Here is an 18409-nt window from a genome sequence, read left to right as displayed (position 1 = left end):
CTGTTCCGACAGGGCGTTTTTTATGCCTCGCTTTCAAACAACGGCGAGTAAAAAGACGCCCGCGAAAAATGAGCCGTTTTTGGAGCCTTTTTTCATTGACTCTATAGAAAAACAGCTCCAAAAACAGCCGTAAAAGATGCAGCGAAAAACGCGAGTTGCTTAAAGAGAACCTTTCACCTCCCCAAACATGTACAGCTGAGTGCAGCAAGTTATAGGAAAGGCTTCACAAACCGTGTCTCACGTAAAATTATTTTTCTAACTCCCTCCGTTATTTACATATTGGTGCCATTATATCTTGTGCCCATTATGTAAATAAGCCCCTGAACAGTCAATGGGGCGTTTCTAACTAACTAAAAGGCAAGGGGGCGTGATGTATCCGCTCTGACACTGTCCAATCAGCTGCGGACAGTGTCAGGGCGGCTAGCGCTGTGTTCTCTCCCGCGAGAACACGCACAGACTTGGTGGTTGTACTGCAGATAGCGTGGGCGTGCACCTGGCCATTCGCGCGCACATCGACGGATGTAAGTAGATCTCCTTCTCCTCGTCTCTGCTTCTTCTCCTCGTCTCTTCGTCTCTTCTCGTTTTGTGGCGGCGGGAGTGGTGATGTCGATGTGCGAGCGAACGGCCGTGCATGCACATGCGCACCCACGCTATCTGCAGCACAACCACCAAGTCTGTGTTCTCGCGGGAGAGAACACCGCGCTAGCCGCCCTGACACTGTCCGCAGCTGATTGGTCAGTGTCAGAGCGGAGACTTCACGCCCCCTTGCCTTTTAGTTAGTTAGAAACGCCCCATTCACAGTTCAGGGGCTTATTTACATATCGGGCACCAAATATAATGGCACCGATATGTAAATAACGGAGGGAGTTAGAAAAATAATTTTACGTGAGTCAGGGTTTGTGAAGCCTTTCCTATAATATGCTGCACTCAGCTGCACGTGTTTGGGGAGGTGAAAGGTTCTCTTTAAAAAAAAGTCTGAAAATCAGGAGCTGTTTTCCCTTGAAAACAGCTCCGTATTTTCTGAAGTTTTTTAGTAAGCGTGTGAACATAGCCTAAGCCTGATGGTTTTACAGTGACCGCTCGTGGCTTAACAAAGGCCTCATGACCTATAGTAATGCCTGTTATACCTTAGGGATGTCTTATCATTGCCATGAGTTTTATACTACATTACATTACTAAAAAATATATAAAGGCCCCTTACTGGCACATAAATATTGTCGGCCGAGTTCACATCTGTGTTAAAGGCTCCGTTCTGATACTGCGTCACAGATTCCTTCATGTTTGGAGGGAAGAATTGCGCAGCATGCGTCGCTGTTTTCGTCTCAAAAGGACAGACACTATTAGAGAACCCGTTAGAAGTCAGTTGGGTCCTATGACAGAACAGTAAAATGGAAATGATGATGCAGATGTGAACTGAGCCTTAACCCCTTCCCCCGGCTTGCATTCTGGGCCCTAATGACCAAGCCATTTTTTACGTTTTTCCATCGTCACATTCGAAGAGCTATAACTTTTTTATTTTTGCGCCAACATAGTTGTATAAGGTCTTGTTTTTTGCGGGACAAGTTGTATTTTTTAATAGCACCATTTTGGGGTACATATAATTTATTGATTAACTTTTATTAACTTTTTTTGGGGAGGCGATAGAGGAAAACCTAAAATTTCACCACTCTTTTTTGCCTCCTAAATCCACGCCGTTTACCGTGTGGTATAAATAAAAACTTTTTATTAACTTTATTCAACTTTTTTTTTACTTTTATACTAGTCCCACTAGGGGACTTTACTATCCAATCATCCGATCGCTTTTATAATACACTGCAATACTTCTGTGTATTACTGCCTGTCCGTTTAAAACGGACAGGCATCTGCTAGGCCATGCCTCTGGCATGACCTAGCAGGCATTCACTATAGACAGACCTGGGGGCCTTTATTAGACCCCCAGCTGCCATTGGAGACACAGACGGTGTCGGTGGGATGAGGGGGAGCTCCCTCTCTCTCTCCAAAACAACTCCGATACGGCGCTCGCTATTGAGCACCGCATCTGAGGGGTTAAATGGGTGAGATCGATACTAATATCGATCTCACACGTTCCAGCAGGGATGCCCGCAGCAATCAGCTGCCTCTGGCAGCTGAGAGCAGGGACATTTAATGGCTCCCTGCTCTGATTATTTATCCTGATGCAGCGCCGTGAAAAGGCTATTGAATCAGAATAAAGCCCACTAATGACCGCCGTGAAAAGGCTTATCGGCGGTCATTAAGGGGTTAAACTAATAAAAAATATGTAAAAAGGAAAACTTACAACAAACAAATTTATATTTTTTACCAATTCAATACAGTTATTGTATCAATATTAAATGCTACCCCAAAATGATGTGTATAAAAGCTCCTGCTCCAAAAAGCAAGGCCTTTAACCCCTGTACGACATCTGCTATATATATATATATATTCTATAGATTCATTACACACAGAGTGATCTATTTCCAGCATTTTTTTCTTGTAATGATGATGATTAAGGGAACAGTTCATGAAAACCCAAAATTTAGTGTCTCAGAAAATTAGAATATTATATAAGCCTAATTTCAAAAATTATTTTTACTACCGAAATATTGTCCTACTGAAAAGTATGTACAGTATATGCCCTCAAACACTCCTGCTCAGTGTCCAAAGTCCTGTTTTCAGATGAAAGTAAATTTTGCATTTCATTGGGAAATCTCGGTCCCAGAGTCTGGAGGAAGAGTGCAGAAGCACTTAATCCAAGTTGCTTGCCGTCCAGTGTGAAGTTTCCACAGTCAGTGATGGTTTGGGGGCCATGTCACCTGCTGGTGTTGGTCCACTGTGTTATATAAAGTCCAGAGTCAGCGCAGCCGTCTAGCAGGACATTTTCGAGCACTTCATGCTTCCCGCTGCTGACAAGCTTTATGGAGATGCTGATTTCATATTGCAAAAAAAAAGTTTTTTTGCGCTGATTTTGACGTGGAAACTCCGTTGGAATCAGCACCAAAAAACTTCCAAAACCGCCTCCTGTTCATTTCAATGGGAGGTGAAGGCATTTTGCATGTTCTTTCTAGCCACGGTTCCGCCTCTGACCTCCCATTGAAGTCAACAGAAGGCAGAAAAAGCATTTTTTGCAGTGTTTTTTGCATGCATCCCTCAATGGGGCCGAAAAACGCTGCGAGAATTGCGGCAAAGTGCAGGCAGGTCAAAAGATGAGCTCATCGTTCTGGTACCCTTGCACCAAAGGTTTCGGGGCTTCTATTGTTGTCCTGAAAAAGGACGGTTCGGTTTGCCCCATCCTGGATCTCAAGGACCTCAATGCTCATGTTCGGGTCTGTCATTTTTGGAAGGAATCTCTCAAATCTCTTATAGCTTCCATGGATTAGGGGAAATTTCTTACTTCTGTTGACATCAGACGTTTTTTTACACATCCCAATCTGTCCTACCCACCAGCGCGTCCTGCGCCTTGCGGTACTGTCTCGTCATTACCAATTTGTGGCCCTTCCCTTTGGTCTGGCAGCCCTGAGAGTTTTAACGAAGGTTCTACCAATCGTGATGGTACACGATTCTACCTGGGTGCTGTCGGTCACCTTGTACCTAGAAGACATCCTAATCAAGTCTCCCTCTAAGGAGGATAACGAGATGGCTCTCCAGATCACTCCTAACACGGAGTCGGTTCGGTTGCATCCTCCACTGATCCAAGTCTTGCCTATTTCCTTCACAGCAGATTGTTTTTTGGAGGTCACCTTCAACACTTGCAAAGGTTTCCCTTCCTCCGGAATGTCTTCTCATTCCTCAGGACGGGATTCGTTCCCTACAGATGCCTGTGGCAGACTCACTTCACATGTACATGTGGGTGCTCGGGACAATTGTGGCATCAATCGACTATTCCGTTTGCGCAGTTCCACATGCGCCACCTACAACGGGTGATCCTCTTCCAGTGGGACAGTTTTTTTTTTTTTTGTTTTTTTTGTAATCGCTGGATCTAATTTTCATCCTCCTCTGTCCGTCGCTTCAGTGGTGGATCACTTCTCCGGCCGTTCCCAGGGGGTGCTCCTTCCTCCCATTGAACTGGCTGTTCCTCTCCACGGATGTCAGCCTCAGGGACTGTGGTCTCCACAGGAGTCTTCCTTTCCCATCAATCTTCTGGAATTGGCAGCCATTTTTCTGTGCCTCCTGCACTGGACTCAGTCTCTGTCCTGGATCCCGGGGAGTGGTCTCTTCACCAAGATGTTTTCAACCAAATTTGTCTCAAGTAGGGTTGTCCGGACGTTGACTTATTCGCATCCAGGTTCAATTGACAGGTCCCCTGCTCGGGATCCAGAGACCTGCGCTGTGGAGGCTCTGGTGGCGCCCTGGTCGGACTTCAGTCTCCTGTACATATTTCCTCCTTTGGCTCTCCTGCCACAGCTCCTCCAATGGTATAAGGCAGTGGGGATTGCTGCTATTTTGATGGCCCCAGATTGGCATGTCGCTGTTGGTATGCGGACCTCGTGTCCATGTTGGCGGGTGTCCCGTGGCCCTTACCTCTCCATCCTAACCTTCTCTCTCCGGGACCTCTCTTTCACCAGAAATTAAGGTCGCTACTTTTAATGGCATGGCTTTTGAAGCCACCATTCTGAGGGTTTCTGGCTTTTCGGAAAGTGTTATCCTTACCATGCTTAAGGCCAGAAAGTCTTCTTCAGCCCATGTTTACCACCGTACATGGAAGGCTTACCTGGCTTGATGTAAGGATTCCCCCTTTAAGAGTCACAGCCCACTCTACCAGAGTGGTTGGGGCCTCTTGGGCTGTGAGTCTTAAGGCCTCTGCCATTTTTAATTATGCAAGGCGGCCACGTGGTCTTCTCTGCACACCTCGGTTAAGTTCTACCATGTGGATACTTTCGCCTCTGCAGACGCTTCTCTGGGTTGCAAGATATTGCAGACATCTGTGAAATAGCTGACCATTTCCTGTATACTCACCGTAAAATCCTTTTCTTGTCCAGTTCATTGGGGACATAGCTCCCACCCATTTATTCCAAGGTTTTGTTGTTTAGAGTTGTCAATTGAGGGATTCCCCTCTAGTGTTTGACATACTTATCTTACCTTGTATCTGCTACTCCTACTGCTTGCGGACAGACTGAATAGTGAATAGCTCAGTGTCTGTGGGCAGGGTATATCCTGTAGGAGGAGTCCCTTTTTTATTTCATAGTGTCAAGCCCCCTAGTGGCAACAGCATATACCCACGTTCTGTGTCCCCCCAATGAACTGGACAAGAAATGGATGCGTGGCCTCTGGGAAAGGGTGTGGTCACAAATGTATTATAATTTACGCCAGTAAACGTAATTGCTGTGAATTATAGTGGCGAATCTACGCCAGCTCCTAGCCCCATTGAACAGTTAAAATAAAAATAAAACACCTAATCACTCCAGCGATGCTCATACAACATAATGACGTCGAGCAGCGCCAGGAAGTTCTATGCGACACAACACTATTAATGTTAACGTTCTGCATCACATATAAGGTCCTGAAGCTGCTTGTACAAGCTGCGCTGGAGTGATAAGGGTGCCGGAGGGGAGAAGAGAAACGCTGAGACAAGTATGTTGTTTTTTTTATTTTATGGGCAAAAGGTAGGAGGAATGGATGACGTATGGCTGCGATCGTTACACTACAGTTTTGGCGCACGACCAGGCCGAAAAAGATGCAACACATTTATGAAGAGGCTTTCGCCACTTCATAGATGGGTTGGCATTTACTCCAATTTTTCTTTCTATTGAGACTGGCATTTCAAATTCCGCCTATTAAGTTTAGTTGTTTGTATTAAAGTGATTCCCAATATGTATTGAAGGGCCATATGTGTTGGCACAGGAGAGGCTTAATTGCCTGACATGGTTGTACTTTTCAGATTTTAGAATTTTATCTTAAGTCTAGGTTTATGTAATAAGTGGTCAATAAAGAACTCTGGACTTCACATAACAATTCAAAATGTATCAATGACAGAGCTTTATATGGATGTATAATTCCCTTTTCTGCTAAATCCACTGTTGGTTTTTGCTTAAAATAACAAAAAAACAAAAAAAAACGCTTAACTGCATGTGTGTTTCCAGCCTAATAGAAATGTTATAATTTTTTTCTACTTTCTGGCTTGAAAATAACAAAATCTATTTAATCCTAACAGAAAATCCCAGTAAGAACTCTGAGGGAACCTTAAACTATAAAGCAGAAGATGAAGATGTCATGCAGCAGTCTTCAGGAGAAAACCTCCTTAATGTACATCCAGGACTTCACAGTACAGATCTATTACATAATTATGCTAATAATGAAGAACCTACTTCTGACCAATCAGAGATTGCTAACACAAGCACAGGTCAGAAAGGCGGTAAAAGGTTTCAGTGTGGTAAACAGTTTACAAAAATCTCAGGTCGTTTTACACACAGAAGAATTCACACAGGGGAGAAGCCGTATTCATGTTCAGAATGTGGGAAATGTTTTGCACATAAATCACGTTATGTTATGCATAAGAGAAGTCACACAGGAGAGAAACCGTATTCGTGTTCAGAATGTGGGAAATGTTTTACACATAAATCACGTCTTGTTAGACATGAAAAAATTCACACAGGAGAGAAGTTATATTCATGTTCAGAATGTGTAAAATGTTTTACAAATAAATCAGATCTTGTTGTGCATGAGAGAATTCACACCGGAGAGAAGCCGTATTCTTGTTCAGAATGTGGGAAATGTTTTACAAATAAATCAAATCTTGTTGTACATGAGAGAACTCACACAGGGGAGAAGCCGTATTCATGTTCAGAATGTAATAAATGTTTTATACACAAATCACGTCTCGTTAAACATCAGAGAAGTCACACAGGGGAGAAGCTGTATTCATGTTCAGAATGTGGGAAATGTTTTACAAATAAATCAGGTCTTGTTATACATGAGAGAAGTCACACGGGAGAGAAACCATATTCATGTTCAGAATGTGGGAAATGTTTTATACATAAATCACGTCTTGTTATACATGAGAGAAGTCACACGGGAGAGAAGCCGTATTCATGTTCAGAATGTGGGAAATATTTTGTGAATAAATCAAATCTTGTGAAACATGAAATAATTCACTCAGAAGAAAGGCCATATTCATGTTCAGAATGTGGAAAATATTATATATATAAATCAGATCTTGTTAGACATGAGAGAAGTCACACAGGTGAGAAGCCATTTTCGTGTTCAGAATGTGGGAAATGTTTTACACAAAAATCAAGTCTTGTTAAACATGAGAGAATTCACACAGGGGAAAAGCCGTATTCATGTTCAGAATGTGGGAAATGTTTTACAAGTAAATCATACCTTGTTATACATGAGAAAATTCACACAGGGGAAAAACCATATTCATGCTCAGAATGTGGGAAATGTTTTACAAGGAAATTAAATTTTAAAACCCATCAGAGAAATCACCTAGAGAAGAAACCATTGTCTTCTTTTTAACACATGGGTATTCAGAGATTAAAACAGGCAATAAGTATGTTTTATTATTGGGGTGGAATTAGCTTGGAGCTGCCAAACACTCAAATTATATTTGCATGAGGTCAACTGTGACCAAGATCCATTAGAAAAAGTATTGCGAATATAAGAGTGTTTACATGAGTATATTTTTTTTCGTGTTTTTTTTTTGCAGTGATTTTTATAATCGTGGCAACAACATGGTTTCTAAAACTTTGGCACAGTTGTGCCGAGATTATGAAAATTGAGGCAAAAACAGAGACGACTATCGACACATGTAAACATAAGGTAGAGAGAAAAATCTTGTTTACTTTCAAAGCAGTAAAGCTGAATTGTCACCATAAAACTTCATTTTTATTACTGTATTTATAAATTCACCCAAACTGCAGGAGAATCCATAGTATCCGTAAGGGCACCCCATGTAAACTTTTGTATTTTTTTAAATTTTATTTAACTGTGTATTTATTGAAAAATGTTTGATTTTTTTCCAAAAAAAACAATAAAAGATACATAAAGAAAACTGAGTCATCTGCAATATTCTGATAGCTAAAAGACAATATGAAATAAAACAAAATCAATAATACATATTCATCCAAATATAAAGCATAACAAAAATTTCCAAAATATCCAGTGGGAGCGGAAGCATATAAAAGTAGGATAACTCCACAATAAAACACCGTAGACAAAACTGCACATAAAAAGACGGAAACACAAGAAGGTAAGAGGGAAGCCGTAGTGAACTTAACCAACATGATGTCCATATGAGATAAAGATACAGTTGATGGGCAATCCAATCCATATCTGATAAGGCCCAGGTTTAAATCAAAGGCGTCAACCCTATCATGTAATAGAGCAGTAAGAAACTAAGCTTCTAACATCCTTAATTCTGGCATAGAGATCTGTCACAGAAAGGGGAGAGACCTGTTTCCACTGCCTGGCTATCAGAAAGCGGGCTCCCATCATTATATGTAAAATTAGTCTGGTTGATCGTCCCTCTACAGTGGTGGGGGGAATATTAAGCAAATAGGACATAGACTCTAGGGGATATCCCGGGCCAATGCCCCTGAATAATGAGTTTGACCTCTGACCAGAATGGCTGAATTAACGGGCACTTCTCGAAAATATGAAAAATGGACCCTCTGGACTGTCCACACCTCCAGCAGATCAAAGTAAGGCATAGATTGAATTTGTGGAGAAAATCTGCCTATTTTTATTTTACACCATCCTCTGCACATTAATTTCTAATCAAAAAAACACCAGTGGGGTTTAAATGCTCATTACACCCCTAAAACTGCCTTAACGGGTGTAGTTTCCAAAAAAGGGGTCACTACTTAGGGGTTTGCTTTACTATTTGACCCAGGGGCCCTGCAATTGTGGGCCAATGCTGCGAAAATCACCAAAATAGGCCTCAAATGCACATGTCGCTCTTCACTTTTGAGACCAGTCTTGTCCAGGCAAATAATAAATTGCTTGAGAGATGTAGTTTGCTAAATTGTGTCCTTTTTGGGGATGTTTCCACTGTTTTTTTAAAGGGATGATGGTGGTTATATAAGGGGATGATGGCTGGTATACACAGGGATGATGGGGGTTAATGCAGAGATGATGGCTTGACTACCCATCATCCCTTTATATAACAAACAATCCCTGTATATAAATCCCATCATCCCTGTGTATACCAGCCAGGCTACCCCTGTCGTATAGCTTTGTATGGCGTAAATCTACTGCTCCCAGCATGACCCGAACAATGGTAAGGATATGCTGGGAGATGCTGTTTTAAAAAACAAAAAAATCATACCACCCATCATCCTCCTGCCGATCATACAGTGACTACATTACTGATTAGAGGCAGAATAAATGTTTACATTAAGTGACTCACCGGTGACCTCTTAGATTCTAGTTGTTCTTTTTCTCTTTTCTTCTCCATCTGGTTCAGACCTCTATGATGACTTCTCCCGGCCACAACACATTTCTGCAGTTTTCCGCAAATGTCTTCAGCTCACTTTTCAAACATTTCTGCACCTATAAACGAAGATAAAATCCTCATAAGGCTGGGTTCACACGAGCATGATACGTCCGTAAAGGACGGAAAGTATTTCGGCCGCAAGTCCCGGACCGAACACACTGCAGGGAGCCGGGCTCCTAGCATCATAGTTATGTACGACGCTAGGAGTCCCTGCCTCGCTGCAGGACAACTGTCCCGTAGTATAATCATGTTTTCAGTATGGGACAGTAGTTCCACGGAGAGGCAGGGACTCCTAGCATCGTACATAACTATGATGCTAGGAGCCCGGCTCCCTGCAGTGTGTTCGGTCCGGGACTTGCGGCCGAAATACGTTCCATCCTTTACGGACGTAACATGCTCGTGTGAACCCAGCCTAATAGTGCCACACACTACACCCCTAAATATAATAGCGTTATACTCTGCAGCTATAATTATAATAGCACCATACACTGTGTCCCTGATTATAATAGCACTATGCACTGTGTCCCTGATTATAATAGCACTATACACTGTCCCTGATTATATTAGCACCATACACTGTCCCTGATTATAATCGCACCATACACTGTATCCCTGATTATAATAGCACTATACACTGTGTCCCTGATTATATTAGTACCATACACTGTGTTTCTGATTATAATAGCACCATGCACTGTGTCCCTGATTATAATAGCACTATACACTGTCCCTGATTATATTAGCACCATACACTGTCCCTGATTATAATAGCACCATACACTGTATCCCTGATTATAATAGCACCATACACTGTGTCCAACGCACACAGTGCTCCCTGTAGACAGTGCCCCATAGATCCCCCTGTAGATAATACCCAAATTTAGCCCCCTGTAGATAGTGCCCAACATAATGCCCCCCTGTAGATAGCGCCCTACATATAGCCCCACTGTAGATAGCGCTCTACATATAGCCCCCCCTCTAGATAGCGCTCTACATATAGCCCCTTGTGGATAGCGTTATACATATACCCCCCCTGTAGATAGCGCTCAACATATAGCCACCCTGTAGATAGTGCCCCATATATAGCACCCCCTGTATATAGTGCCCCACGTGTAGCCCATCTGTAGATAATGCCCTACACATAGCCCCCCTGTAGATAGTGTCCCACATATAGCCTCCCCTGTAGATTGTGCCCCACATATAACTCCACCCATAGAGTTTGCCCAACATATAGCCCCCCATGTAGATAATGCCACTCACACTTTTAAGTGAAAAAAAAATACTCACATACTCCGGTTCCTGCGCTGTCCTGCTTCAATGCAGATCTGCTCTCCTCTGAGCAGGTCTACTGGGGCTGAACGACACTTGCGTCGTTGAAGGGCGCTGATTGGCAGGGCAGAATGACTTGCCCTGCCAATCAGCGCCTTTCAACAACAGAAGCAGCGCGATGACGTCATCGACATTTTGCCCTGCCAATCAGCGTCATTCTTAGGCGCTGAATGGTTGGACGTAACATGCTCGTGTGAACCCAGCCTAATAGTGCCACACACTACACCCCTAAATATAATAGCGTTATACTCTGCATCTATAATTATAATAGCACCATACACTGTGTCCCTGATTATAATAGCACCATGCACTGTGTCCCTGATTATAATAGCACTATACACTGTCCCTGATTATATTAGCACCATACACTGTCCCTGATTATAATAGCACCATACACTGTGTCCCTGATTATAATAGCACTATACACTGTGTCCCTGATTATATTAGTACCATACACTGTGTTTCTGATTATAATAGCACCATACACTGTGTCCAACGCACACAGTGCTCCCTGTAGACAGTGCCCCATAGATCCCCCTTTAGATAGTACCCAAATTTAGCCCCCTGTAGATAGTGCCCCACATATAGCCGCCCCCCTGTAGATAGCGCCCTACATATAGCCCCCCTGTAGATAGCGCTCTACATATAGCCCCCCCCTCTAGATAGCGCTCTACATATAGCCCCTTGTGGATAGCGTTCTACATATACCCCCCCTGTAGATAGCGCTCAACATATAGCCACCCTGTAGATAGTGCCCCATATATAGCACCCCCTGTATATAGTGTCCCACGTGTAGCCCATCTGTAGATAATGCCCTACACATAGCCCCCCTGTAGATAGTGTCCCACATATAGCCTCCCCTGTAGATTGTGCCCCACATATAACTCCGCCCATAGAGTTTGCCCAACTTATAGCCCCCCCTGTAGATAATGCCACTCACACTTTTAAGTGAAAAAAAAAATACTCACATACTCCGGTTCCTGCGCTGTCCTGCTTCAATGCAGATCTGCTCTCCTCTGAGCAGGTCTACTGGGGCTGAACGACACTTGCGTTGTTGAAGGGCGCTGATTGGCAGGGCAGAATGACTTGCCCTGCCAATCAGCGCCTTTCAACAACAGAAGCAGCGCAATGACGTCATCGACATTTTGCCCTGCCAATCAGCGTCATTCTTAGGCGCTGAATGGTTGGGCACGGAACGTGCCCGGCCATTCAGCGCTTTTGCATGTAATTGCACCTGTGTCATATTGACGTAGGTACAATCAGTGAAGTAGGTTGTGGCGTGGCTGTTTTCAGTTGTGCTGCCGCCCCTCAGACAGGCAGCAGGCCTCTGTGGCGTGGCCGCGGAGGGGGCAGCAGGAGCAGTGATAATGGCGCGGGTGGTCGCGGTGGACACACCACCTCAGTTGGCAAGGGGCCACCGCCCCCTGCCCCACCCCCTCCGCTAACTACGATACTGTATGGGGCCCCTCTCTTGTTTGTATGGCACTGACCATGAACATATGTACAGTTATCTTGTCTATTAATGTCTTAGCCCATAAAGGGGTTTTCTTGTTTAGACCATCTCTTTTCATATGCGTTATGAAGGTATACGGAGGTAATAGAGCGAAGTCCTCCACACAGAAATCCCATTTATTATCCACAGGAGAGTGCTGCTACAATAGAGGGGGGGTCCATGCGTTACACGAATAGCCCATTTAAAGAGACATCTCATGATAACAACAACTGTTCAAATGTCCTATTAGGATATATGAACATCATAGAGAGAATCCCCTGCTTAGGACACCCCTCTATGAGCTAGGGCGGAGAGTTACTGCTAAGACTCGATGTATTCATGTATTACTGTACTCGGATACCTATTAAAGGGGTCGTCCAGAATTATAAAAACATAGCTGCTTTCTTCCAGAAACAGCTCAGCTCCCTTGTAGTGAATGTCCTATATACTGCAATACCACACTGAACCTGTGGACAGGCATGGCGCTGGTTTTTTTTTTATGAAAGCGGCCATGTGTTTCTAATCCTGCACAACCCCATTACTGTGAATTAACATTGTGTAATATCACATAGGTCTCTGCAGGGAAAATGTGCAGCCGTCCTCAGCTTCCCACAGAAATAAAGACTTTCATAGACTGCTTTATGTTGCTGAATATTATCCCCCTGCCCAATACCTTTGTGATAACAGCCACGATCAATGTGCCAGTGGCAGATATAATAAAAGATGATTTTTTTTTAATAGTGATACATATATAAAAAACAATTCGACAAAGCCCTGAAAGCTCCGCTAGATACTAAACTCCACCACATGCTGAGAAATAAGGACACAGGAGACTCGTTATATGGAAGATGATTCATTTTATCATGTGTATTTTTTATATGTATATTATTAATGTGAAGGACATCCCTATACCTAAAGCTGTTGACCCAGAATTAGGCAAAAACCCTAGACACGTTTGGCCAATAAGTATCACGGGAAAATTCCTTCTTGACCCCAGAAAATGGCGATCAGTTATAAACCCCGGATCAAAGCCGCTAATACGATGACTAGACGTGTTACAGGATTATCTGTTCCCCAATCCAAAAGAAGAGGCAGCACTCCTTATTCATCCAACATACAGGCAACGTTTCACCTTCCCATTGAAGGCATTTTCAAGCCCTGACGATGCCTTCAATGGGAAGGTGAAACGTTGCCTGTATGTTGGGTGAATAAATTTAGTTTTTTTTCTATACCATTGGAGTGCTGCCTCTTCTTTTGGATTGGGGTCTAATTTCGTTTTGAGGTCTTTTGTCAAGATTCCTCTGAGGATAGCACCCACTACATGCTACAGTGCAGATCCTATATTTCATTTGTTCCTAGGATCATCTGTTCTATATCTATCACCCTGACTGCTGGTTACTAAGGGCTGTGAGTGGTTCTGGATGTGCTGTCCTGTATAACTGCCGAGTTATATATAATAGTGATGTATTAGGGTTTATATTATAGTGAGGTTTATCCATTAGAGTGGGGTACGCATCAGGGATGTAACCTTTCCCCATTATTGTTTGTCCATTTGATTGAGGCCTTGGCCTTAACTCCTTAATGACCAGCCTATTTTAAACTTTAATAACCAAGATACTTTTTAAGTTTTTCCATTGTCGCATTCCAAGAGCTATAACTTTTCTATTTTTGCGTTGACATAGCTGTATAGGGTCTTGTTTTTTTGCAGGACAAGTTGTATGTTTTAATAGCACCATTTTGAGGTGCATATAATTTATTGTTTAACTTTTATTAACTTTTTTTGGGGGGGGGGAGAAAAAACAGAAATTTTGCCACTCTTTTTTTGCGCCCTAAATCTACGCCGTTTACCGTGTGGTATAAATAACACAATAACTTTATTCAGCGGGTTGTTGCGATTGCAACGATACCAAATTTGTATAGTTTTTGTATGTTTTACTACTTTTACACAGTAAAAACACGTTTTTTCAAAAATTATTTGTTTTTGTGTCTCCATATTTGAAGCCATAACTTTTTTATTTTTCCGCCGATGCAGTTGTATGAGGGCTTTTTTTTTGCGGGACGACTTGTAGTTTTTATTAGTACCATTTTGGAGTAGATGCGACTTTTTGATCACTTTTTATCAATTTTTTTTAAGGCAGGATTCACAGAAAACAGCAATTTGTCCATTGTTTTTTATATTATTTTTTACGACGTTCACCGTGCGGGTTAAATAATGTAATAGCTTTATAGGTGGGGTTGTTACGGACGTGGCGATACCAAATATGTGTAACTTTTTAACTTTATTTTTATTTTTTTAATAGTAAAGCATTTTGTAAGGGGAAAAAGTGGGTTTTTAATTTTTTTTGAACATTTTGTTTTTATTAACTTTATAAAACTTTTTTTTCTTACTTTTTTACTAGTCCTACTAGGGGACTTTAATATTCGATCCTCCGATCGCTATTATAATACACTGCAATACTTCTGTATTGCAGTGTATTACTGCCTGTCCGTTTAAAACGGACAAGCATCTGCTAGGCCATGCCTCTGGCATGACCTAGCAGGCATTCACTACAGGCAGACCTGGGGGCCTTTATTAGGCCCCCAGCTGCCATCGGAGACACAGACACTCGGTGATGATAGCGCCGGGTGCCAGTGGGATGAGAGGGAGCTCCCCCGCCAATCACCTGTTTTGAAGGGGACACAGCACTCGTACGAGAGCTGGTGCTTCCCCTTCATTCCGGTCACTTGCTCACATTGTGAATCCGTGTCGGTGATTCACAGTGTGAGCGAGTAAGTGAAATGAAGGGGAAGCAGCTGTCGTACCAGCGCTGCGGCCCCTTCAAAACAGGTGATTGGCGGGTTCCGGGAGACGGACCCCGACCCAGCAGCTATTGATGGCCTATCCTGAGGATAGACCATCAATGTTTAGGGACTGGACAATACTTTTAAGCCTACGATGTAGCAGGCTTAGAGGGCCCATGAGATAGGATCACAGATTGTGTGATGCTGTCTGCTGGGCCCTGTATCTAAGCCAATCACATGGTAGGCTTAGATACAAGGCCCATGTGTGATCCTGTCTGCTGGGCCCTGTATCTAAGCATCTTACATAAGCACATGGTAGGCTTAGATACATGGCCCATGTGTGATCCTGTCTGCTGGGCCCTGTATCTAAGCATGTTACATAAGCACATGGTAGGCTTAGATACATGGCCCATGTGTGATCCTGTCTGATGGGCCCTGTATCTAAGCATCTTACATAAGCACATGGTAGGCTTAGATACATGGTCCATGTGTGATCCTGTCTGCTGGGCCCTGTATCTAAGCATCTTACATAAGCAAATGGTAGGCTTAGATACATGGCCCATGTGTGATCCTGTCTGATGGGCCCTGTATATAAGCCTACCACATGTACTGTATAAGATTACTGTCTGCTGGACCCTGTATCTAAGCCTGCCTTGACAGATAGTATCACACATGGGCCCTGTACCTAAGCCTACCACATGTGTTACTAATCGTTTTTGTTGTGTTTGTTTTTTTACAGGTTCGGTCGTTGGACTACGTCGGATTCGAGGACTACTTCGATGACGGCTTTTTTATTATCATTAAAATGGTTAATGAGGGTTGTCTGGGTGGTTTTTATTTCAATAAAATATTTTTTCTATGTCTTTGTTTGTTTTTTAAACTTTATTACTACCGCCTAAGTAATGGCCGCTGGCTGATTGACAGCGTCCATTACTAAGGCGAGGCTTAGTGTTAGCCAGTAAAGAGGCTAACACTAACCCCCATTATTACCCCGGTACCCACCGCCACATCGGTGTCGGGAAAAGCTGGTATGATCCAGTACCTGACCATCTGTAGTGATGGTCGGGCAATGGGGCGGCCGCAAGCTGGTATTATTAGGCTGGGAAAGGACAAAAACTATGGCCCTTCCCCCCTGGTAATGTTAACATGCTGCTGCTTTCTTGTATCTGGCTGGTTATGAAAAATGGGGGGGGACCCCGCCAGATACAACAGCAGCGGCCTAGCATTACCAGGGGGGAAAGGGTCACTGTTTTTGGCCTTTCCCAGTCTGATATTACCAGCCTGTGGCTGACCCGGTACCTGACCATCACTACAGATCACTACAGATGGTTGGTACTGGTTCGTACCCGGCTCTTCCCAGTACCACTGGTGACGGTGGGTACCGGGGTAATGGGGGTTACTGTTAGCCTCTCTGCCTGCTAACATTAAGCCTCATCTTAGTAATGGATGTTGTCAATCATCCAGCAGCTATTAATAAGGCGGTAATAATAAAGTTTAAAAAAATACAAGGACATGGAAAAAATATTTTATCGAAATAAAAAAACAAACACAACCATCATTAACCATTTTATTGAGAATAAAAAAAATGCTGTCATTGAAGTAGTCCTCGAATCTGACGTAGTCCAACAACCGAACCTGTAAAATAACACAAACACACAAAAATAATTAGTAACACATAAAAAAGAAAAACAATTCTTATACTTCCCTTTTCTGGATCCAGCGCTGGAACCGCAATGTCAGCGATCTGGTCCCTATATCTAATCCTATCATGTGTGATACTGTCTGCTGAGCCACTGTATCTAATCCTATCATGTGTGATACTGTCTGTTGAGCTACTGTATCTAATCCTATAATGTGTGGTACTGTGCTGAGCCACTGTATCTAATCCTATACATAGTTTTTAGGGTTGTAGTGCTATAGCTATGCTGTCTCCTATACACACACATATACACAGACATACACACACACACACACACACACATACACACACACACACATATATATATATATATATATATATATATATATATTCAGGAGTGCAGTGTATAGTACTATTATATTCAGGAGTACAGTGTATAGTACTATTATATTCAGGAGCACAGTGTATAATAATATATTCAGGAGCACAGTGTATAGTAATATATTCAGGAGCACAGTGTATAGTAATATTATATTCAGGAGCACAGTGTATAGTACTATTATATTCAAGAGTGCAGTGTATAGTACTATTATATTCAGGGGAGCAGTGTATAGTACTATTATATTCAGGAGTACAGTGTATAATACTATTATATTCAGGAGCACAGTGTATAATACTATTATATTCAGGAGCATAGTGTATAGTAATATTATATTCAGGAGTACAGTGTATAGTATTATTATATTCAGGAGTACAGTGTATAGTACTATTATATTCAGGGGCGCAGTGTATAATACTATTATATTCAGGAGTACAGTGTATAGTACCATTATATTCATTGTATGATACTATTATATTTAAAAGCATAGAGTGTGGCATCATGAGAATTTTATCTTCGTTTACAGGTGCGGAAATGTTGGAAAAGTGAGGAGCCGAAGACATCTGGGCTGTGAACTGCATAAATGGGCCGTGCCAGAGAGAAGTCATCATAGAGGTCTGGACCGGATGGAGACGAAAAGAGATAAAGAACGAAAAATAATCTGAGACATCACCTGTGAGTCACTCAATGTAAATGTTTATTCTCCCTGTGACTGATCAGTACTGTAGTCACTGTATGATATGCAGCGAGATGACGGATGGTAGCATTCTTTTTTGTTAAACAGCAACTCCCATCATATCCTAACCATCTAGACCGGAGACTTCTGCAAGAAGAAGCGCGGTGGATTCACCGACTTAACACCATGTCTCCCTCAGGTCTAAATGAGGGCTTTACCTTCAGTGCGTTTCTTTGATTTTACAGCAATGAATTGAGATTTCATTTTCTGTTTCATCTCTATCTACACTACTAGGTGGTTGGAGAGATACATATACATATATAAAAACTATAATACTATCGTGTACCTGCCATATACCAAGTGATTTATAGGTACTTTAAGAATTTTTCCAAATAATATGATGACCATGCATATTCTAATGTTATGGTCTGGTGATACGTTTATAACTATACTACCATCTTGACCACATAGTGGCAGTGGCTTGTTGTCACAGACACGCTATATCTATTATTGATCCTGAGGTATTTGTCAGATGTATTATATATCTCCATATGGGGATCTTTGGAGTACTGTCAGAGTTCACGAATAGCAGTTTTTTATATATAGGGGACTAACCTTGCTGCCTAATATTTTTACCACATTCTATACAGGAAGCGGCCCTTTCTAGCCCTAATTCTAAG

At 42.5% G+C, this 18409-nt stretch overlaps 1 protein-coding gene across 1 annotated transcript in view; it reads left to right on the top strand.

Annotated features, from left to right (window-relative positions):
• Positions 1-18409, top strand: part of LOC142657594 (uncharacterized) — a 137193-nt gene that overhangs the window by 10023 nt on the left and 108761 nt on the right. Inside the window, exon 7 of the mRNA XM_075832778.1 lies at positions 6149-7415. Coding sequence (XP_075688893.1) covers positions 6149-7415 — 1267 coding nt within the window. The remainder of the gene's footprint in view (positions 1-6148; positions 7416-18409) is intronic.

The sequence above is a fragment of the Rhinoderma darwinii genome, chromosome 1 (assembly GCF_050947455.1).
Source record: "Rhinoderma darwinii isolate aRhiDar2 chromosome 1, aRhiDar2.hap1, whole genome shotgun sequence".
NCBI lineage: Eukaryota > Metazoa > Chordata > Amphibia > Anura > Rhinodermatidae > Rhinoderma > Rhinoderma darwinii.
The sequence above is the reverse complement of the archived record's forward strand: the minus strand, read 5'-3'. Positions and strand labels throughout refer to the sequence as shown.